The sequence below is a fragment of the Salvelinus alpinus genome, chromosome 1 (assembly GCF_045679555.1).
Source record: "Salvelinus alpinus chromosome 1, SLU_Salpinus.1, whole genome shotgun sequence".
NCBI lineage: Eukaryota > Metazoa > Chordata > Actinopteri > Salmoniformes > Salmonidae > Salvelinus > Salvelinus alpinus.
In genome coordinates this window covers 43,042,886-43,066,265 of record NC_092086.1, presented here as the reverse complement: position 1 = coordinate 43,066,265, position 23,380 = coordinate 43,042,886, and the positions used below count along the sequence as shown (strand labels likewise).

The following is a 23,380-nucleotide window of genomic DNA, read 5'->3' as shown; positions in this document are numbered from 1 at the left end:
TGGAATGCACATAGCCAGTGAAGGTAGTTGAAATAAATACCAATTGTAATTAAGTGTTCATAGAGGTGCTTTATTGGGCTTGTTCAACCTGTAGGCCAGTCTCATTGTTTCCATTTCCACATCATTTTCTTTCACTTCTGCCACTTGACAACTCATCGACCATGAAGAGAACAGGAGGAAGAACAGGATGGAGGTACAGATGACAGTGACAGAGTACATTGACACCTGAAATGCTGAGGGCCAGCAAGAGAAAATGTTAGTGTCAGTTTCATTCCACTCATACAGTAGCTGTGGGGTAAGTTGAGACACATTTTGGGTATGGTTTCTTAGAAACAAGGGTATCATTTGACCAAATATTTAGGAAGATGTCATTTCATGGAGTCTGAAGGAAGAAACAACATGGAAAGAGGTAATCAAGTTAGGTCCAAAAAAATCAAATTAATTTGAGTTAGATGTTTCATGATGCTTGTATCTAAACCAAAATAGATTGTTCTATACATCAGTTGGAGTCTAAGCTTCAATATGTGGTCCTAAACCTAGCATGAAAGTGCATCGTTGTAGCTGTGTGGTTTGGGTTAATATAGTAAAAATGTTTGCCTTGGAGTAAGTTGAGCCAAAGGCAAGAGAGCAAATTTAAGAGTTCTTCCCAGGCATAATGCAAGGCATTATTGCTGGTATATGTTAAGTGTAAAAAAAGTACAACGTTTGTTAGGTGATAAGCCTGTGTTGAAATATGCTTAAATTGATTAAAAGACCAAATCAATTGTGATTGGGGAAAAATAGACATGATCTTAAAAAGATGGTGGTAATATTTAATTCAGTACAGAAATGTGTAGGTGGCTCAACTACTCAGGGTCAAGCTATGTTTTAAACTAACGCTTAAATTAATTCTGATTATTTCCTGGGATACACATCCTGAAATAAGTAGATTTGTTAGAAAGAATACATTTCCCTTGACAGAGTGATGTTGAATGTTAAAAAATGGCTCAACTTACCCCACTCTCCCCTATTTGGAATGTGCTTACCTATATTCAGATGATCACTATGATTCGGTTCCTGTTCAGAACTGTTCTGACCCAACAGCACAGGACCAAATGAGACTAACTGGGAGACTTGATCTGACCCAGACTCCCTCCTCTCCCTCTCACCATCAGGTGCTTGATGGAGGAGGATGAGACAGCATGACTATTGGATGAAATAACCCAATTCACAGTGTTGGGGTGAATGTAAAACATAGGGACCTGAAACTCACAGGTGATGGAGCAGTGTTGTTTACACTCTTCCTCCTCTGTGCAGATTTCCACCCAGCAATAAAAGTACACCTGAAAGACAAGATTCAGTAATCAGTGTTTTTCCCAACCCTGGTCCTCCAGTACCCCAACAGAACACATTTCCGTTGTAGTCCTGGACAAACACACCTCATTCAACTCATTGAGGGCTTGATGATTAGTTGAATCAGGTGTGCTTGTCAGGGCTACAATGAAAATGTGTACTGTTGGGTCATCAATGACCAGGGTTGGGAAACACTGCAGCAGATGGAGGACCAAGAGATATTATTTTTGACAATTTATACTGAACAAAAATGTAAACATAACATGCAACAATTAACGATTTTACTGAATTACAGTTCATATAAGGAAATCAGTCAATTGAAATAAGGAAATTAGGCCCTAATCTATGGATTTCATATGATTGGCAGGAGCGCAGCCATGGGTAGGCCTGGGAGGACATAGGCCCAACCACTTGGGAGCCAGGCCCAGCCATTCAGAATTAGTTTTCCCCCACAGAAGAGCTTTATTACAGACAGAAATACTCCTCAATTTCATCAGCTGTCCGGGTGGCTGGTCTCAGACAATCCCGCAGGTGAAGAAGCCGGATGTGGAGGTCCTGGGCTGGCGTAGTTACACGTGGTCTGCGGTTGTGTGAGTGGTTGGACGTACTGCCAAATTCTCTAAAACAACGGAGGCGGCGGCTTATGGTGGAGAAATTAACATTAAATTATTTGGCAACAACTGTGGTGGACCTTCCTGCAGTCAGAATGTCAATTGCACACTCTCTCAAAACCTGTGACATTGTGTTGTGTGACAAACCTGCACATTTTAAAGTGGCCTTTTGTTGTCCCCAAAACAAGGTGCACCTGTGTAATGATCATACTGTTTAATCAGTTTCTTGATATGCCACACCTTTTGGATTATCTTGGCAAAGGAGAAATGCTCACTAACGGGGGATGTAAACAAATTTGTGCACAACATTTGAGAGAAATATGCTTTTTGTATGTATGGAAGAGTTCTGGGATCTTTAATTTCAGCTCATGAAACATGGGACCAACACTTTACATGTTGCGTTTATATTTTTGTTCAGTATATATTAGCAAAATGTTCAGATTCTTCAGATAACTAGGATAGACCTTACCTCCTCCACACTGGGATTGCCTGTCTCAGGGTCCAAGAAGGAAAAGGTCTTGACATCAAACCTGAACTGGGAGTGAGAAGTTGTCTTCCCCTGGCTGTCCACTGGGACAGAACTCCTCATGCTGTCCAGAGAGTTAGGACAGCTGTCAGGGAGAAGGGAGTGAGACTACTAAACCAATATTGACAGTCTTCATATTCACAGTGATTAATCTCCCTCCCTCTCACCCATCGTGGAGTAGTGTCCATACGGAGTGTCTGGAGGCAGGGTAGGCAAAGCAGTCCCGCACACGCAGGGAGAGACTGGGGTCAGGGGAGGGTGGAGTGATTGACACCTCCACATACACAGGCTTACGCAGATAGAGGGTCAAGGGCAGCTGGTCCTCAGGGAGGAAAGAGGTAAAGGACTCATCTGGAAAAAAGAAAAGGGCCAGGATGATGGAGGTCTACCAGTGTAACAGTGTGTGAAGTGACAACTCTTGATGACATATACTTGCAGTGATTGGATTTGGCATCCCTTGCTTGGTCTGTGGAAACCATATTGTTTTACTACAGTACCTGTGGCTATTCTCATCTGCACTCGGACAGTCCCCAGTGCAGTCACAGGTGGAGGGTTAGTTGGGTTTAAGGACCACAGATCAGTGTGGAGGAGAGCTGACCCCTCATATTGACACTGGACCTGCAGACTACAAACCAAGTCTCATTCAAAACATTTACTCCATAGCAGTTTCAAGCAATTAGGTTCTGGCTAAAGCCACGATATGGTAAAGTAGTCCAAATTGTAGTGCACTGTCCACAGGCAGGAAGAGAAATAAGCAGCTACCTGAAGGGAGAATGTTTGCCCGTAATCTTTGGATGCAGTTCCTCAACCTCCACCTCATAGCTTACAACATCCCCATTCACCTGTAAATAAAAGAGGGGGAACGAGGTATTTTGCATACCTAAGAGTATTCAACACTACAAGAAAAAGCAACATTATACTACTACCAGAGGCATTCAGGACAGAAATATACTACTGTAGAATAGGGCAGAAGGCAAACTAGACCTACTGACTCACCATCATCTTTGTGCCACACTCCCTCACCCCGATTTTAAAGACAGCTGTATCTGCAGAGGTAGCTACAGGAGAGCACTGTGGCTGACCCTTGACGGCAAGGTTGTTGGGGTTGAGTGGGGGGTCAGTGTCTGTCGCCTTCACAGAGAACACAAAATGGCCATCCAGAGAACAGGCTAAGAGCAAGAGGAGGAGGCAGAAACAAGGAGTTATTCTTGACATTTAATCTCTGAAATCACTATGTGCCAATCTCACCACGACAGTCACTATCCCTCTGTTGATACTTTCTTTCAGAAGCATGTTCTCCATTGTACAAAATACACACAAAGCGAATTCCATTACTGTTCATTCTGTAATAGCAAGCTGAGTCATGATCATCATAGCAGCATCCCAGTTTGAGACAGCCATCATTGGAGACATCCTGGGGCCCACAGTCAACACGCAAATCTCTATGGATGCTGCATTTTCCTGATCGTGCTGAAGGAAAGTAAATTGGAAGAATGACTTTTACAGAGGTGGTACTAGATGGCACTGTAATCACTATGTGGGATAAATCATCTAAAATTCACTCCCTATGAAATTATATGAACTCACAGGTGCGACCGATGATGGGTTGCTGGGCCATCTTCTTGAGTAGGGGGCAGCTAATTTTGACCCTGTACCATTGATCCCCTGCATCCAGCTGAACTCTCAAAGATACAACCACTGTGTCACCCTAAAGAGAAAACAAAGTGTTTTGATATGGCAATCAGTAGGTTTACACACAGACCAAGACCTCTCAATGCAATGAACATCAAAAATACATGACCATACCTCAACCTGTGTGTAGCAACTGTCATATCGACTCTGGAAAGAAAGAGTACCATTCTTCTCTCCCCTTCTCACTCCACAATATTCTTTGGCTTTTGGCACAGGCACACTGACTCCAGACCTGTCTGGGGGAAATGAGATCAACCAGCATACCATACATTCTAATTAAACAAACAAAATCTGCAGATATAGAGGGCTAAAATATAATGGCTATTTACCTTTTACGCGCAAGTTGTGAAGAACCGCTTGACCGAAAACTGCGCGTATTCGTCGGACGGTGCAGGTAACTCGAGGCAGGGCATCTTGTGCTCTAGTTTGAGCGGTTTTCTGCTGCACAAGAGTTGAAAGGCATCGGTAATATGGCGCAAAGAATGCAAATATTACACAAATCATAAGTAGCATTGTTAGGCTACAGGTTATGCTGTGTTTAAATTAGTTGAATTATTCACAATTGAACAATATAATTGTGACAAAGGTAATATTTTGCGCGGTATTTGTGTAGTGAAGAAACGTGTCTTGCAAGACCAGTAATTAGAGTGATGAGGCAGGACATTGCGTCAGGCTTTGTTAGCCTACCGGTGATTAAGTCAATTATCACAGTCCGACTGTATGTTGGCCTGCTGTATGTGATACATCCGTGATTGAATGGATGATAACATTTCATTTATTATTAAGGGATCGTTCCAACTTTTACCCAATTGTTTTCTTTAATAGCCTACTGTGGGGAAAAGTTTGGCTATATTGTGGACTTTCATTATAATTCTATGTTGAGTCCAAAGGAAAATGAGGACATATCACCCTTGATTAAAAGGTCAAAGTAAAGTGAAGGTAATGTATGGCACATTTGCACTGTGCATACAATACTATGCAATTAATTTTCACCTCAGGGTCAGTAAATGCAATTATTACATAACAACCTGAATCCCCTTCTCTTCTCTCACAGTTGCCATGCTCATTTCTCAGGAACCATGGCAATGCTTGTACGATTGCTTGTACCCACCCATTTTATGTTATGAGACTTTTTAACATGAGCACTTATATTCATTGATGATGTGCTGCTTTTAATGTCAGTGTGTCCTTTGTTGTGTTTTATTGTGTATTTATTGGTGGTGTTATGTGTTGGCTGGTTCAATCAAATGTGCCCTTTTGGGGATTAATAAAGAACTATCTTATCTTATTACATAGCCAGGCCCATATTTTTGCTACATATTGGAAGCCACAAAATGAAATAGAACGTTGTATCTTTATGCTGTAAACACTGTGTTCAGTAGGCCTACTGTCACTGTGGCCACGCATGGCATTGTCCCCCATGTAATGCAGACACGGAACAGGATGAAAATAGCTATATAGGACAACATTTGGAAGTCTACTTTTTGCATGTAGCAATTTGAGGAAGATCATAGAGCAAGATTACTTGTAAATTCATGTGATCTACATAATTGTAGCTAAATTAAAAGTTGTCCCACTGAGACGAGACAGGCCTTATGTCAGTTAAAAGTGGAATGGACATGATATACACATAGTTAAACTAAGTGATGAGAAAATTTATTCACATTTAGTTTTTTTTTTCCTGTATTCCATCCTTTTTTGGGACCATACATAAGTCATGACTCATGAGTCATAAACTGATTACACAATTGGCCTACTAACTTTTCCATTACATGTGTTGGTTGTACAAGCAGAATTATATAATCCAATTTGGAATATATAGCCACCCATTAGATGTTCTAGTATTGGACTATGACTGAGGCAAACTTGAAGCACATTCTATAAAAACATGACATAATGGATGATGTTTAAACAATAATCAATCATATATGAAAAGCATTTACTCTCCTTAGGCCTACTCAGCTCTCTTCACAACCACAATGAGTTATTATTTAATCCAAACCAATCTCAAATATCCCACCTAACCTCAACACACTAGAATTATATGACAATCTCAATTCAAAGGCTTGTTGACAATATGGGAAACAATGTTGGCAAACAGAACATTGCAGTCACAGCACATGAAACAGCTGATCCTGTGACGTAACACTTTGAGGTTTTTGGGACATTCCTCTAATTTCCAGTGTGTAGCTGTACCTGACGAAGAGTACATTAGACTATCTGAACATGGCTTTGAATCGAAATCATTCTCAAAACGGAGGAGTTTTGATTAACAACGGCGAGAGGTTAGTGAGTCATTAATCGCCACGAAGCTCACTTTCTAAAGGTAGCTTAGTTAGCTAACTCGCAAGTTAACGTTAGCTGTTATGGTAATGTTAGCTAGTTAGCAAGATAGCTTTCATACCTAGTGTTAATTAAATCTAGCCAATGTCAGTTAGCTATTTAGGTTGCTTTTTTTATTCAGCAAGCGCTATTTTGTAGTGATAAAGTCGTTAGCTAGTTTAATTATTTTTAGCTAGCTAACTGTTAGCTAGCTACCAGTCAGCAACGTCATTGTTGTTGGCCTTGCTGGCAGGAAAAGCTACCTAAGTACTAAGTCAGTCAGTCAGTCATCATTACGCATTTGAAACGTATTAAAGCTAACGTTAGCTAGATACATTTTCTTACTTTAGTCAAACTAGGTGTAAGAGTAAGCTAGCTAAATAAGTTTGTTTTCCAGGGAGGTAGACACAGCAAAGTCAACAAAGAGAGTGAGCCCGCCCGCCCCAACTACAACCTGAGTCTAAAGTAAACGTTGTGACAGAGTTTTAGGAAGTTGATAAAGTAACAGGAACTTAGGAAATATACGAATAAAGAACTTTTCATAATAGTTAGATTTGGCACATTCTGGAAGTGTCAGATTTAACCAACCAACCAACCAGTATGTGAAATGCTAATAGTAGGCCTATGTGAAATGATGTAGACCATACAGAATCCCACTATGTCCCTTGACACTCGGTTCTGCTAGGATTCTACGACAGTATTTGTCCTATGGAGGACCTGTCATACACACTATACCTATTGATCTGTAAATTCACTACACATTCCTAAACTGAACATGTATCCTCCACTAGTGTGTTGAGGGAATGCAAGAATGTGGAGCTGTCCTTCAGTGATGTCACCAGCAAGACAGACCTGCTGAGGGGGACCAAGAAAGGGACTGTTTACCTCACTCCATACAGGGTATGTTTATTATCTGACCATGCTGGTCCTGTGTGCCTGTTGGAAGACAATCCTTTTTCTTCAATGAGGTTTAATAGCGGTTGGCATCCAATAAATGTTGCATTACCGTCACCTACTCGACTGGAGTATAACTCCCTTATACTTTGCTTTTAAAAAATCTATACAAAAAAATCTACAAATACCCTACCATCTAACCCTGCACTCACTAAAAACCAAATACATCTCTGCAGCTGCCACCACAACCTCAATTTTCTATGACTTACGTTCTGTACCCCTCTGTACTGGTACAGTTCTACTACTCAAGCCACTCCTCTCAGGATCCCTCCCCCTTGACCCATCTTCCTCTACTTTCTTCAGTGCCTCATCATATGATAACTTCTGCACTACTCTAACCCTGGAAACCTCAACCTGCCTCTCTAGCACGGGACATTTCTGATCTCCAGCCTCATGGGCACCCCTACAATTAACACATACCACTACTTTCCCCAATGCTACACATTCCTTTGTCTCATGCCCTTCTGTACACTTCTCACACCTAGGAAACTCCCTCCTACACACTGCTGCCCATAAGCTTGACACCTGTAACAACGTAATGTATTTGGCACAAAAGCTTTTACGGGCTAACTTATATATCCTAACATCACTTTGTTGGGAAAAGACTCAACATCAAAATTCAAAAAGGGGGCTTCCCGAGTGGTGCGGTCTATGGCACTGCATCGCAGTGCTAGAGGCATCACTACAGACCCGGGTTCAATCCCAGGCTGTGTCGCAGCCGGCCGCGACCCGGAGACCCATGAGGCGGCGCACAATTGGCCTAGCATCATCCGGGTTAGGGGAGGGTTTGGCCGACCGGAATGTCCTTGTCCCTTTGCGCTCTAGTGATTCCTTGTGGCGGGCTGGGCGCCTGCAAGCTGATTTCGATCGCCAGCTGGACGGTGTTTCCTCCGACACATTGGTTCGGCTGGCTTCCGGGTTAAGTGAGCAGTGTGTCAAGAAGCAGTGGCATGGCAGCGTCGTGTTTCAGAGGACGCATGGCTCTCGACTAGAGGTTGACCGATTAATCGGAATGGCCGATTAATTAGGGCCGATTTCAAGTTTTCATAACAATCGGAAATCGGTAATTTTGTACACCTTTATTTAACTAGGCAAGTCAGTTAAGAACACAGTTAACACATAACGGTGGGTTAACTGCCTTGTTCAGGGGCAGAACAACAGATTTTTACCTTGTCAGCTCAGGGATTCAATCTTGCAACCTTATGGTTAACTAGTCCAACGCTCTAACCACCTGCCTGACGAGGAGCCCACCTGTTACGCGAATGCAGTAAGAAGCCAAGGTAAGTTGCTAGCTAGCATTAAACTTATCTTATAAAAAACAATCAATCAATCATAATCACTAGTTATAACTACACATGTCCAACTTGTAAGTCGCTCTGGATAAGAGCGTCTGCTAAATGACTTAAATGTAAATGTAAAATATTACTAGTTTATCTAGCGTGTCCTGCGTTGCATATAATCGATGCAGTGCGCATTCGACAAAAAGGACTGTCGTTGCTCCAACGTGTACCTAACCATAAACATCAATGCCTTTCTTAAAATTAATACACAGACGTATATATTTTTAAACCTGCATATTTAACTAAAAGAAATCTAGGTTAGCAGGCGATATTAACCAAGTGAAATTGTGTCACTTCTCTTGCGTTCATTGCACGCAGAGTCAGGGTATATGCAACAGTTTGGGCCGCCTGGCTCATTGCGAACTAATTTGCCAGAATTTTACATAATTATGACATAACATTGAAGGTTGTGCAATGTAACAGGAATATTTAGACTGATGGATGCCACCATCACAGTTCTTACCTGGGAATATTGAAGACTCATGTTAAAAGGAACCACCAGCTTTCATATGTTCTCATGTTCTGAGCAAGGAACTTAAACGTTAGCTTTCTTACATGGCACATACTGCACTTTTACTTTCTTCTCCAACACTTTGTTTTTGCATTATTTAAACCAAATTGAACATGTTTCATTATTTATTTGAGGCTACATTTATTTTATTGATGTATTATATTAAGTTAAAATAAGTGTTCATTCAGTATTGTTGTAATTGTCATTATTACAAATAAATAAATAAAAATCGGCCGATTTAATCGGTATCGACTTTTTTTGGTCCTCCAATAATTGGTATCGGCGTTGAAAAATCATAATCGGTCGACCTCTACTCTCAACCTTCGCCTCTCCTGAGTCCGTAGGGTAGTTGCAGCGATGGGACAAGACTTTGACTACCAATTGGATATCGAGAAAAGGGGGTAAAAAATTAACTACAAATAAAAACTCACAAGGACATACGACTCTTCTGTTCCACCACTCACGCCATCTTGTCTGCAGTATCACAAACCGGAAGACTACCATTGCTCTGTTTGTCCTCGTTTCAGTTGGTGTTTGTGTCCAGTAATGCCAAGGACAGCCTGGGGTCTGTGATGTTCCCGTACTACCTGATGAAGGGCTGCAGCATTGAGCAGCCAGTCTTCGCCGCCAATTACATCAGGGGCACAGTGTCTGCTGAGGCTGGGGGTAGGCAGCAGTTTGTTGTCCTCCTGTAGCATTCAACACTATCATCAGGAAATAACTGTAGAGCATGCAAAGTGTTTATGGCCTCCAGTCCCAGGTATGGCCTGATGTGTCCTAGGAATACATGCAGAAGTGAATCAATGACGCAAGGGTGATTTGCCAAGGCCAGATATTTTCCGAGGCTGACATCAGTCTGTAAACCACAATCTCGTTTTACTTACAATGTCTATGTGTCAAAGTTTTTAGCAGCAGTAGTAGAAATTGAAGTGTGACATCTCCTCCAAAGCACTGATTATAATTCAATATCAGACGTGCAATTTAATGCAAAGACAAGTACACAGTGCTCATCAATGTTTTGACACTACTTTCTTTGGTTTCAGGAGGCTGGGAAGGCCAGGCTAGCTTCAAGATGTCTTTTTCCAGTGGGGGAGCCATCGAGTTAGGTCAGCACCTCTTCAAACTGGCAACAAATGGTAAGTAATTTCATGACTGCCATGTTTCTCAGTACAGAGCCTATTTGTCATTCAACATACAGTATCTGCTTTACTCAGTTTATATCGTACAATTAAATAATTCATTTAACATGTACATCACTAAAGAATTTCCTGGTAATGCAGTCAAAGTTTGTTATATTTGTTAGGCTACATATTTGTTATACATGTTACTCTTTTAGTCCAGTCTGTATTTTAGGATTAACCCTCAACTTTGTTTTAGCATCTCGTGCCCCTCCTGCTCAAAACGGAGGTGCCTCCTTTGGCTATCCCTCTCCTGGAGTGATGAATGGCTACGGCCCACCACCTGTTCCTCAGAACTACCCGTATGAATCCCCACCTCAGCAGAATGGTTTCTACCAGGCTCCCCCAGGCAACATGGGCTATCCCTACCCTATGGCAGCCGCAGGTTTGTTATTAAAAAACTTTATCATCACTATAAAACGGTTTGTATGTAATGCATGTTTGGGTCATAATAATTGAGAATCAAATGCTGTGATGCTAGCAGATTGAAGTTTACATTAGAGATTGCCTAGCACTTAAATACGGAATAATTTTGGATAATGCCTCCATTGTTATGAGTGTATGAATTTTATTGATTGGTGTCAATATTTATAACTACTTCAAGTAAAGATGTGTCCCCAAGGCTGTTATGAGTATTTTGGGTACTCTCTCTTGTGTTGCAGGAATGTACCCATCTGCCCCTGCCTACATGGCCCCACCTCCCCCCTATCCTGGGCCCCCCCAAAACTGGGCTGCTCCCCCTGCAGGTTTGTCTCCCTGTCTCTCTCTGTATGTCTGCATCGCTGCATCTGTCTGATCCCATCAGTCTGCTTCAATATGAAGCACATGACGCATGGCACTAAGAAAGGAGTGCTGATGTCATAACCGGTACACATCATATTAAAAAGGAGAAACAAACAAAATACCTCTCACCCCTAGTCTCCCTTACCTCATGAAACAACCCAGTTGGCCTGAACTCAGTACGCCTCATTTACATGTCAGTTGTGTGTCTATTTGTGGGTTTTGGAGAATTGAAATAGAGTTGGAAGTGTGCATCATTCTGTCCGGAAGATGTCTTATCACGAGTATCCTGCTGCAATATACTGTGCTAATTATGCTCCATTGTCTCTCCTCCTCTACAGTTACAGTAGCATGTGCTTCTGTATCAGTTACTGTACCTGTGCATTATTCTCCCCTCATTTCCCTGATCCTCAGGTAATGCCAAGGCAGCAGAGGCAGCAGGCAGCGCCTATTTCAACCCCAACAACCCCCACAATGTCTACATGCCCATGGTAAGGGACCTGTTATTCTCTCCATGTCCATTCAGTTCATGCACTTTATGCTGTGTTGATGTTTTTAGTTCAGTATTTTTAAGATATTCTATCACTGTTTATTCCCACATAGGAACAGCCTCCTCCCTATGCACCTTCTGCCCCTCCTGCTCCTTACCCAGGCTATCCAGAAAAGAAGAACAACTAAAGCTCAATAACCATCATCCCCTAATAAATGCAACAGCAAATTATTAAGGGGATGATAATTATTAGACTGGAAAGGAAATTATAAAGTACTACATTGACAAAAAGGCAATATTATTTTCTGGCAATTCACACAAGTAATTTTGAGGCACAACAATGTTGGGACATTTTCAAATGATGAATGTTTCCTTTTAATCATGAGTAAAGCTTTATTTCACCCCCTCCCACTCAGTTTATTTTATTTTGTCAATTGCCAAGTAAATGGTTATTCACGTAACAGATAAGTATTCAATCTTTTCAGTTATCATGGTCGGCTCTCTCTCCTTCAGTCTGTTAGAATGTGGAACTGTCCTGTACTTAGGAAAGGGTTTCTAACTGCCCTGTTGAGGTACATGTAAGTACATGTAATGGGCAGTATGGGGAATGTATAGGCATTAAATATTTACAGCATTTTTTAAATCCAGAGGTTTATTACCAAAATACATTTTTATAACAATTTTCGATTAAAATGATATTAACAAAACGACAATTTCTATTCCTACTAGTATTGTAAAGTATTTTTACATTCACGTTCACAGTAAGTGTTTCCATTGTGTTGGTGCGTGGTTTAAGTTTGTTCCAGAGAGCCTTGAATGAAAGCTGAAGTTCCCAGTGCTCTCAATGTACACCATACCTTTCTAGATTATTTCTGGCTTTTTATTGAAGGAAGGAAGTGCATGTTGTTTGAATATGGCAATTGGATGGAGTACTGACATGTACCGCTACGTATGTGAGATTATTGGTCATGTGCAATGTTCCTAGATCTCACAAATAACTTGTTGAGCCTAGAGATGATAACTGGTCACATGAATAACCCATGCCCTAGTCGAATCCTGTATATTGTATTGATGAATGCAAAGCCCGGCTGAAACCAAAACCCTACTCTCTGTGCAATTACACAAGTGTGGGGTTACTAGGCCATGTATTTATTTAGCCGCTAGCCTGCTACACAGTGCTTTCTTGCAGTTGTGACGAATTAACCTGTGAAAACCACTAATTTATTCCTGATTAAACTGAGTTGTAGTGACTAACAGACCATATAATTGCTATTTTCTCAGAGTGCATAGAGTACATGTTGTACTAGTTTTAGGTTATAGGTTTGGTTGGTTTTAATTATCTGCTTAAATTTATCAAATGTCTGTGAAATATCTTGTTTGTAAACCATATTCCTTATTTTGAGTTCTTCATATTGATTCAAAATCTAATAATAAATAAATGTTTATGTAAAACCTATCCAAAACAGTGGTGTACCAGTATTTTAAGCATTCTTTTGTATAGAACTAAAAAAAGAAAACGTCAGTATTGCACAAAAAATCGTATTAGTAATATCTTGAATAAATATGATATGAAATGCTATTAAATCCTGATGATATCGTCGCTCCATATTTTCACAGAAAATCACACACCATACAGAGGTATTTCAAAATACAGTTTCAAGAATCATAATAAGTAACATTACAATTCAAAGACTCCAAATACAAGCACACCAAAACATTCACTACACACAACTGCTGTCTTGAAAAGTTTTCATGTCATCACAGAAGGATTAGACATCTCAAATGATAACACTTAAGGAATGACTAATACATTTCTCCTTCATATCCTCCCCACCAACTAATTCATACTAAGGAAAACATTTGATTATCACTACTCTATGGCTCAATTCCTAGTTTATTTCCAATTAATTGTGCTTTTTAAAACTTAATTTAATTACTTATTGAATACTTAACTGTCATTTTGTTTTTATGGTGTGTGAAGTGAAGCATATATGTGTACAGCCTGATTTAATGTGCTTTTCTTCCAAGCACTATGAAGCATGTTTTAAGGGGAGTGTCAACCCCTGGGTGTACAAAATAAGAACTTGAGTTAATGATGTACCACCTATAACACACAGCGGTACTTTGTGGTTAGTGGCTCCTACCCCTAGGCCACTTTACAGTTGCTGATAATGGTACCGTACTATTGCACTACTTTGGACCAGTAACTATGTAGCCCGCTACCCATCCTTCCCCTTTATGACCTTTCAATAGTCTAATACTCTTCTTTGTATCACCTCTCCTTCATTTGCACTGATTTGAAAACAAATCCCCTGTTGTTGCCATATTATTTTCACATATCCTATTTTTTGGGATGAAGATCAAGATGTGGAGTGATCAGTGAAGATGAAGGAGAGGAAGTGACTATAGTTTATTATTAAGAGTCAGTGTTAATGCTTCCCTTATGGCTCCTCCTGTAGGAACCACACCTCGTTGCGTCGACGGTAGGGTTTCATGGGCGGGTCGTAGGTGCAGCAGAAGTACTGTTTCCGCTGAAAGGGGGCAGTCTCACCAAGAGTTTTGGTTAGGCGAGAGGCCTCTGCTCGGTACTCAGTCTCCCCTGCGAAGCCTCCAAACTGCCTGTGAAAAGAAAGAGTAGGTGGATAGGAGAGATAAAGAGGATATGTGATCAAATCATTTATGAATATTAAATACATTTTTTATCGTAAAGAATTACGAGAACAAAGTGAGGTGAAGACTGCATGGAGACACCCACAGTGAGTAGACAGTCATGCCGGGTCGATCCTCGATTCTGATGGCACTGTCGATGGGCACAGGGGGACTGACTTGGTAGTTGGTGGGAATCCTGAGGCTAACCACCAAACGGCGTGACATCACACCATCGTCCCTGGGATATACTGTGATGATAACCGGTGCTGTCGTCCCCATTGCCTCCCCTTGGAAAACAAAGATACAGAGGACAGATAGAGGGGTAGCAGACAACTTATTGCAACAGTCTTATTATGTGTGCATTGAGTTCATTGCATCCTCTTAGGCCCAGTTTCAAACTGACCTCTAGCATCAAACAGAGTAGACACTTCTTCAGTCACCCTTGAAGATCTGAAAGTACTGAATAGGTGCCAGTAACATGGTAATAACACTATCGAACCCTCTGGTAGACTAGAAAGAGTTTTCACCATATTACTTGCTTACATCAATGCAATACTTTCAGATATGCACATTACATCAGTGGCACAATTCAATCCGTAGCGCTTAAGACCTGCGCTACAGCGGTTAGTTCGAAATTTAAAGGCAATGTTTCCGCATTCATGGTAAACGCTGCATATGTCGGCTCAATCGGAAATTCCCTTCAAATTTCAATCGCGCTATAGCGCTGAACTTCAGCAATATGGATTGAGTTGAGCCCCTAGATCTTTCTGAGCTTAGGGCTCATTAAAGATGTGTCCACATATGAAGTCCACTGACTGTCAGGACAGGCCCTGCTCTCTGATTGGCTCACCTTGGTCGTTGCTTCCCCCAATGTACACGAGCAGCTTCCTCACTAGCTCCCCCGTCACCTGGTCAAAGGTCCGCCCCTCTGAGCTCACTGAGGCATACTTTGCACCATCGTACCTCCGCACCTCATAGCTGACCCCCTCCTGGGGAAGAGAGCGGGAGGCCAAACGTGATTCACCAATGACACACATGTTGACAAACTGTTCAGAGGGAAGGAAGCCACACACTACTTGGGGGTAAGAGGGGGGTGGGGCTGGGGGTGCTGTGATTGGCGATATGCAATGGGCAGAATCTGTGCTCACTGATGCCGGTGAAACACTTGGAGTGGAAACTAACAGAGGACAGCCAAATGCCCCCAGAAAAGGATCTAGATCAAAAATATTACGCTGATTTGATTCCAGTTCTTTCCTGCTCTGCTCTCAGGGCCCCGCAGTGTTTAATGAAGCCTAAAGAGAATAATGGGTAGAGATGCCTGTTCTTACATAAGACCAAACCATAGGCGCCGCGCACACACACGGCAGAGTGGGGTTAATGCGGTGTGTACACACACTCACTGACTTGCTGCCTGTTCTTATACATGTTATGATGTACTTGTCCTAAGAGGTAGGCTTATGCTGAGAAATATCAACCATTAAATAACAGAGGAACGTTACGTTTCACAATAATCACACATTCCATAACCAGTATTGAGTAAATCTGTTCCACTGAAAGGGACCTCAATGAAGGCCACATTTTTGAAACGCCAAATGTTTTATTCAGATCCATTTTATTCAGATCCATCACTAAGTTATCCCTTGTTTTAAATCACTCACGCTGAATACGAATGCCTGCTACATGACTAGACATATAATGCAATGTAAATACTACATTATGCACTGAAAACACTATTTTAAAGTAGGACTGGATGACAACATAATTGATGTTTGTTTCCAACATTAGGGTTGTTTTCCTAAAGAAGTTAAATCTGCTTCGTGTTTTGTTTCCTTGCCACGACACTAATGAGTATCGCGATACTGGTATCGTCTTGGCCCTAGCAACCATATTGATATGGGATTCATTGTATTCATTGATACAGGGATTGAACTGTGTTGCTGAATAGCTAAAAGGTTTATTTTAGCAGAATTGTCTATACACTAATAATTGACTCCAGCTGGTCTAATTGGGATGTCAAGAACTCGTTCATAGTGCTTCTGACTGGTGTTTGGTGTTCATATTGATGAAGGCGTTGTGGCTGCAACCCATCCTTGAGACTGTGGAATAAATGTAAATGTAAGCTCATAGGAAATAACTACAGTAGATGGATGGGATGACAGTAATGCCATATCTTTAACACGTTTTCTTACTTCACTGCAATTATGCTATGATGTGTCACTGGTGTCAACTGGCCCATTCCCATTGTGTTGTTCCACATTTTTGGTTATTTAGGCTCTGTACTCCAGCACTTTGGATTTGAAACGATACACTGACTATGAGGTTAAAGTGCAGATTGTCTGCTTGAGGGTATTTTCATCCATGTTGGGTGAACCATTTTGATACAGCACTTTTTGTACATAGTCCCCCGATATAAGGGGACCTAAAGAATTGTGTCACACCCTGACCATAGAGAGCCCTTGTTTCTCTATAGTGTAGTAGGTCAGGGCGTGACTAGGGGGTATTCTAGTTTATAATTTCTATGTTGTGTTCTAGTTTATATTTTCTATGTTGGTGTTTTGTATGATTCCCAATTAGAGGCAGCTGGTAATCGTTGTCTCTAATTGGGGATCATATTTAAGTAGCTATTTTTCCCACCTGTGCTTGTGGGATATTATTTTGTGTTTGTGCATGTGCACCACGTAGTCACGTTCCGTTGTTCGTTTATTTGATTTATTGTTTTTGGCTTATGTTTCACTTTGGAATAAATATGTGGAACTCAATAAACCCCTGCGCCTTGGTCCCATTCTTAAAACAACCGTGATAGAATATCCCACCAAAATAGGACCAAGCAGTGTATCCACGAGGTAGAGTTTTGGACATGGGAAGAAGTGATGGGTGGATGCGAGACCCTTCCTTGGCGGCAGACGGAAGGTAATAATGGAGGACAGCGACGACGCCAGGGTTCGCGTCCACAGAAAGCCCAAGAACAACCCCAAGATTTTTTTTTGGGGGGGGCACAAGGGGTGGCCGGCTGAGCCGCGGGAAGAGCCAGAGCACATGGAGCAGGCAATAGAGAAGTGGTCAGTCGACCCAAGAAGAGTGCCATAGCCCGCATGGGAGTCGATGGAACAGTGTGAGGAAGGATACCGGAGAATGGAGTTGGCTAGGAGTATGCGGCAGCGCAAGCGTGCTGAAGTGCGTGTCATCAGTCCGGTGCCACCAGTGCCGGATCCACGCATCAGGCCTCCAGTGCCCCTCCCCAGTCCGGTACGTCCTGTGCCTGCTCCTCGCACTTGCCCTGAAGTGCGTGTAACCAGTCCGGTGCCACCTGTACCGGCTCCACGCACTAGGCCTCCAGTGCGCATTCACAGTCCAGAGCTTCCGGTGACGGTCCACGGTCCGGAACCTCCCGGCGACGGTCCACGGTCCGGAACCTCCCGGCGACGGTCCACGGTCCGGAACCTCCCGGCGACGGTGTCCAGTCCTGTTCCAGGGCGGGAGTCTTCCTCTGCGCCAATGTTCAGTCCAGGCACGGTGTTCAGTTCCACTCCAGGGCAGGAGCCTTCCTCTGCGCCGGTGCCCAGTCCGGGTACGGCGGCCAGCCCAGCTCCATGGCCGGAGCCTTCCTCTGAGCCGGTGCCCAGTCCAGGCACGGCGGCCAGCCCAGCTCCATGGCCGGAGCCTTCCTCTGAGCCTATGCCCAGTCCAGGCACGGCGGCCAGCCCAGCTCCATGGCCGGATCCTTCCTCAGCGCCGGTGCCCAGTCCAGGCACGGCGACCAGCCCAGCTCCATGGCCGGAGCCTTCTTCTGGGCCGATGTCAAGGCACGGCGTCCAACCCAGCTCCAGGGCCGGAGCCGTCCTCTGCGCCGGTGTCCAGGCACGGCGTTCAGCACGGTGCCATGGTCGGATACGGGGTCTGGGGGGGGGCTATGACCCGCACCGGAGACACCACCGACACTAGTCACCCGCACCTTTGGGGGGGGGGGTTACTGTCACGCCCTGATCATAGAGAGCCCTTGTTTCTCTATTTACATTTACATTTAAGTCATTTAGCAGACGCTCTTATCCAGAGCGACTTACAAATTGGTGCATTCACCTTATGATATCCAGTGGAACAACCACTTTACAATAGTGCATCTAACTCTTTTAAGGGGGGGGGGTTAGAAGGATTACTTTATCCTATCCTAGGTATTCCTTAAAGAGGTGGGGTTTCAGGTGTCTCCGGAAGGTGGTGATTGACTCCGCTGACCTGGCGTCGTGAGGGAGTTTGTTCCACCATTGGGGTGCCAGAGCAGCGAACAGTTTTGACTGGGCTGAGCGGGAACTGTACTTCCTCAGAGGTAGGGAGGCGAGCAGGCCAGAGGTGGATGAACGCAGTGCCCTTGTTTGGGTGTAGGGCCTGATCAGAGCCTGAAGGTACGGAGGTGCCGTTCCCCTCACAGCTCCGTAGGCAAGCACCATGGTCTTGTAGCGGATGCGAGCTTCAACTGGAAGCCAGTGGAGAGAGCGGAGGAGCGGGGTGACGTGAGAGAACTTGGGAAAGTTGAACACCAGACGGGCTGCGGCGTTCTGGATGAGTTGTAGGGGTTTAATGGCACAGGCAGGGAGCCCAGCCAACAGCGAGTTGCAGTAATCCAGACGGGAGATGACAAGTGCCTGGATTAGGACCTGCGCCGCTTCCTGCGTGAGGCAGGGTCGTACTCTGCGAATGTTGTAGAGCATGAACCTACAGGAACGTAGGTACTATACTATACTATACGTAGGTAGTGTACGTACACTCTATGGTGTAGTAGGTCAGGGCGTGACTAGGGGGTATTCTAGTTTATAATTTCTATGTTGTGTTCTAGTTTATATTTTCTATGTTGGTGTTTTGTATGATTCCCAATTAGAGGCAGCTGGTAATCGTTGTCTCTAATTGGGGATCATATTTAAGTAGCTATTTTTCCCACCTGTGTTTGTGGGATATTATTTTGTGTTTGTGCATGTGCACCACGTAGTCACATTCCGTTGTTCATTTATTGTTTTTGGCTTATGTTTCACTTTGGAATAAATATGTGGAACTCAATATCCCCTGCGCCTTGGTCCCGTTCTTAAGACAACCGTGACAAATTGGGACATTCACTTATATGCGTATTAAAAAGTTAAGTACTTGTCCCATATTCATAGCATGCAATGACTACAAAAATGTGTTGGATGCATTTGCTGTTTGTTTTGGTTGTGTTTTAGATTATTTTGTGCCCAATAGAAATTAATGGTAAATGTACAGTATTGTGTCATTGGAGGCACTTTTATTGTAAACAAGGATAGAATATGTTTCTACATTAATTCATTTGGGCTCCCGAGTGGCGCAGCTGTCTAAGGCACTGCATCTCAGTGCTAGAGGCTTCACTACAGACCCTGGTTTGATTCCAGGGTTTATCACAATCGACCGTGATTGGGAGTCCTATATGGCGGTGCACAACAGTGTTAGGGTTTGGCCGGTGTAGGCCGTCATTGTAAATAACAATTTGTTCTTAACTGACTATCCTAGTTAAATACAGTTTACATTTTGTTTTTATTATGTGGATGCTACCATGACTACAGATAATCCTGAATGAATTGTGAATAATGATGAGCGACAAAATGTAGAAGTGTTTAGAAACATTCTATTCTTATTTACAATAAAAGTATCAAAGTGCTGGAGTACAGAACCAAAATAACAACAAAATTCACTGTCCCAATACTTTGGAGCCCACGGTATATGTCACTGTGACCAACATTAACAATACATGTAGGTGACATGTTCCAACAGCAATAATTGAACACTTTGTTCCTGAGTTCAGTCTAAAGGTGCAATTAGTGTGTGTGCTTAGCTGGAATCCTGCAACCTTCGTATATAATTACTCTGTGTCTCAGCTGGGTAGACGTGGGCCATAATTATTGTGGATGTGCTAATATTAGCAATTCATTTCATATTCAACCCGCTCTCTTTTTCTAACTTTGAAACAAATGGTTTTAATTGGTTTGAATGTCACCACACAATGTCATGTGAAGTTTGTAAATCTCTCACACAACTATGGCCTCTATAACCATTCAGCTGGCTTGGAGTATGAGCCTGTCTTGTGTATCAAGAAATAGACAATGTGCTGTCATTATATAATAAGCATATTGTGCTGTCAACTTGTCCGTCTTGTCATTACTAAACAATGCATGGTGCCAAGTAAGATCATTTCAGAGGAATTAAAACATAGCATAATATCAATACCGTGAAGAAAAAAACATGAAAATAAAAAGAATAGTACCCGCCTATGTTTTGGTAAAAAGCTAAGGGAGAAATGTAACCACTCTCAAATTCATTGCCAGAGAAAGGACGCAAGGACTGACCATCCATGATGACACAATTATAGTTTTAACTATGTTTTGAGGCTATACAGTGTTTGTTTACATTTATGTTGTTTACAAACATTGGGGTGATGGGGTACGACAGTTGAACTAAGCTCATGAGGCATTTATGTTATATTCTTCAAGAATCAATAGGTACATATCAATTTATAAGTCCAAAAATGGATGTAACTACTAAGGATTCTAACTTTAAAGCCATCTCCTTCCATTTGTAAGCCCTGAAATATGACAGGACCCACCAAAGCTGTGTGTGTGTGTCTGAGCATGTGCAGACAGTTTATCTGTATTCAATGTCAGTTTTAATTATGAGTGTATGATGTCAGACTAAAATTCCTCTGATCATGTGTCCGTGTGAGATTTCAGTGTGATCATTTAGGCTCTAGTGAAGTTCACAGATTTAGCACTGACTGATTTCAAAACTGCCAATAGCCTGTCTATCGCCTATTTAATGGCCACTCGTGCCTATTGATACAAAGACTCTCTTTTTCCTATTCCTCATACAGCCTTTTTGGTCGTCTGGTTGCATGTTATAGATTGAAGTAGTTCCAGATTCATGATCAGTCTCTTTGTCAGGCCAATGTCTGTAGATGTGTTTGTCAGTGTCACTTGATTCCACGCTCTCTGGCAATTGATCTAGCAGTTGTCTTTGCTTCCATCTGTCTGGCTTTGTCTCGTCTCAAATGTAGTATTTAATGAAGAACTCTGTCAGGGTGCACAAGTAAATTATATTGAAGCTCACACATTACTAGTTTCACCAAACCCTTTCCCAACCAACCAACCAACCTTATCTACTGATAATCAAAATAGATTTTTCTTGAGATCATGGTAGACTGTAGCCAATAGGCTAGTTTCACTACATCCAAAGTGAGTAACAAATTAAAAATGTCTTATAATAAAACAATATTTGCGAGATACTGAAGAAATCTGTCTGTAATGACCAGACAGTTGTTTTATGCACCAAACAAGACGGAGGTGTACAGTGGCGCGGGCGATCAAGTGATGCAATGCTTGACTGACAGACACACACACTAAAGTTGAAACTGACAGGTCAAGGTGTTTCCTACCTTGGTCTCGCTGCTGAGCAATTTGTAGTCCGTTTCTTCGGTGTTCCCGAAAATTGTATTCTTTATCATTCCAAACATCGCGCTCTGGCCAGGTCACCACTCTGCTGCGCGCGTTGTCCCTTTATGCTATGTTATCGCCTGTGTTTCTGTAGCTTTTGCTTCCTTTGAAATAACTTGTTCTTATTTCATAATCTAGCCTACCTTCTTATTTTTGTCCTCCTTTTAAAATCACATAAGGAGATTCACTTGAAATATGTTGTGCACTCCTTTCCTTGATCCTCGGCCTTATTGGACAAATCAAATCAGAACATATATCTATTCACGTATTTATCTAATGCTGTTACCTAGTAGTGCAACTAGGTTGAAATAGTGAATCTTGATCCTAGCTCACTAGACGAGTTGACGATTTACAGCCACACGAATATAAACAACTGTCTCCGCCCTCCCTTCCCCTTCCCCGCCTCCACACTTGGTTTTTCACAATTTCCACTTAATATCTAGCCTACTTTTAATTGACTTAATAATTATTCCCACCGATTATCATGCACATTATTGCAGGCGGTAACATGAGCTAGTTTATTTAATTAGTATTTAGATCTCCACTGCGTAAGTTTATACTCGCATTAAACATACACTGAATATTTAATGCAGCGGTGTAGCCTACTGTAATACAGAATCGTGATTGAAATGAGAACATTTCATTCGCTTTCACATACCACCTCAAAACATACACATAACATAATGTTGCACAAGCGTGTCACTGCTATCTCTCTCCAGCTGTGTGTCAAAGTAATTCAATGTCTTGGTATGCATGGAGGAGTGGGGTGTAGAGACACGTCTTATTTTGCGACTTTATAACAATATAATTCTGTTGGTGTGCCACTATGCATTACATTTCCACTGCATGCGTGTGGACGGTGGGTGCTGCCGCGCATGTGCAATCTTATTTATTGTCCCTATGTGTCACAGCGTTCTGCGTAGCTCTAGGGTCAATCTATTTAAACCCACACAGAAGACAATGTTAGTCACCGTATAACAAATGGAATGGGGAGTGTTACACAGCTACACAGATTTAACTAAGAAAGGGGGATGAATAGAAGAGAATGAATAGTCCAAAAGGGGCACAGTTAATGACGAGGCTTTCTTTTTGAACGATAATCCAGGATGAAAACATAGCAGCAATGAACAAAGAACGAATACCATAAAAAAAAAAAAAAAAAAAAACAGTTCCCAGAAGGTAATACATGTTACTCGTATAAATAATTTAAAAACCTGGCAAAAGACTGCAGAGAAAAATGTAGTGGAGGAGTTGGTAGAAATGCCAGTTGCCATAGACACAATAATGAAACATATTAATATGCCAGTACAAAGCAATACAACTCCTGCTGTTTTACATTATGCTGGTAATAATCTTCTTATAAACGCCTACATAAGAGACAAAATAAAGCATATTGTTATACTTCTCTTATGTATGTTGCATGCCCTAGCATTATCTAAGACCTTTCCTTTATTTCACTGTTGGCTGGTCTTCACACTGTTTAAACCACTGGCCAGAAGGTAGTGAAGAAC

General features: G+C 42.2%; 3 protein-coding genes across 4 annotated transcripts; 1 reads left to right on the top strand and 2 right to left on the bottom strand.

Annotated features, from left to right (window-relative positions):
• Positions 1-49: 49 nt before the first annotated feature.
• On the bottom strand, positions 50-4,831 carry LOC139534976 (zona pellucida sperm-binding protein 4-like). Of its 2 annotated transcripts, none has more exons than XM_071334541.1 (12): positions 4,491-4,831; positions 4,276-4,397; positions 4,057-4,177; positions 3,805-3,939; positions 3,466-3,638; positions 3,232-3,311; positions 2,967-3,094; positions 2,637-2,820; positions 2,413-2,554; positions 1,253-1,322; positions 1,026-1,157; positions 50-233 (listed from the first exon to the last, which is right to left on the bottom strand). In XM_071334541.1, exons 1-12 carry the CDS (start codon positions 4,672-4,674, stop codon positions 58-60), a joined length of 1,647 nt encoding a protein of 548 aa, XP_071190642.1. In that variant the 5' UTR covers positions 4,675-4,831; the 3' UTR covers positions 50-57. The 2 variants fall into 2 exon arrangements, with proteins under 2 accessions (XP_071190642.1, XP_071190653.1); XM_071334552.1 differs by having other exon boundaries at positions 50-225.
• Positions 4,832-6,265: 1,434 nt separating this feature from the next.
• Positions 6,266-13,192, top strand: LOC139534764 (WW domain-binding protein 2-like). The gene is made up of 8 exons (XM_071334234.1): positions 6,266-6,446; positions 7,275-7,383; positions 9,816-9,954; positions 10,332-10,424; positions 10,666-10,851; positions 11,129-11,212; positions 11,661-11,737; positions 11,850-13,192. The coding sequence occupies exons 1-8, from the start codon at positions 6,388-6,390 to the stop codon at positions 11,922-11,924; spliced, it is 822 nt and encodes a 273-aa protein (XP_071190335.1). The 5' UTR covers positions 6,266-6,387; the 3' UTR covers positions 11,925-13,192.
• Positions 13,193-14,127: 935 nt separating this feature from the next.
• Positions 14,128-22,003, bottom strand: LOC139534844 (heme-binding protein 1-like). The gene is made up of 4 exons (XM_071334341.1): positions 21,812-22,003; positions 15,236-15,374; positions 14,492-14,672; positions 14,128-14,355 (listed from the first exon to the last, which is right to left on the bottom strand). The coding sequence occupies exons 1-4, from the start codon at positions 21,887-21,889 to the stop codon at positions 14,178-14,180; spliced, it is 576 nt and encodes a 191-aa protein (XP_071190442.1). The 5' UTR covers positions 21,890-22,003; the 3' UTR covers positions 14,128-14,177.
• Positions 22,004-23,380: the final 1,377 nt, after the last annotated feature.

Excerpts from the sequence above, each read along its gene's own strand:
- LOC139534976 (XM_071334541.1), bottom strand. The coding sequence starts at position 4,674 with ATGCTACTTATGATTTGTGTAATATTTGCATTCTTTGCGCCATATTAC. Across the intron at positions 3,312-3,465 it reads AGTGTGGCACAAAGATGATG|GTGAATGGGGATGTTGTAAG; the intron begins GTGAGTCAGTAG and ends TTTTATTTACAG. Across the intron at positions 2,821-2,966 it reads GCAGATGAGAATAGCCACAG|ATGAGTCCTTTACCTCTTTC; the intron begins GTACTGTAGTAA and ends TCTTTTTTCCAG.
- LOC139534764 (XM_071334234.1), top strand. The coding sequence starts at position 6,388 with ATGGCTTTGAATCGAAATCATTCTCAAAACGGAGGAGTTTTGATTAAC. Across the intron at positions 10,852-11,128 it reads CTACCCTATGGCAGCCGCAG|GAATGTACCCATCTGCCCCT; the intron begins GTTTGTTATTAA and ends CTTGTGTTGCAG. Across the intron at positions 11,738-11,849 it reads ACAATGTCTACATGCCCATG|GAACAGCCTCCTCCCTATGC; the intron begins GTAAGGGACCTG and ends ATTCCCACATAG.
- LOC139534844 (XM_071334341.1), bottom strand. The coding sequence starts at position 21,889 with ATGTTTGGAATGATAAAGAATACAATTTTCGGGAACACCGAAGAAACG. Across the intron at positions 14,673-15,235 it reads TGGGGGAAGCAACGACCAAG|GGGAGGCAATGGGGACGACA; the intron begins GTGAGCCAATCA and ends TTGTTTTCCAAG. Across the intron at positions 14,356-14,491 it reads GGCATGACTGTCTACTCACT|GCAGTTTGGAGGCTTCGCAG; the intron begins GTGGGTGTCTCC and ends TTCTTTTCACAG.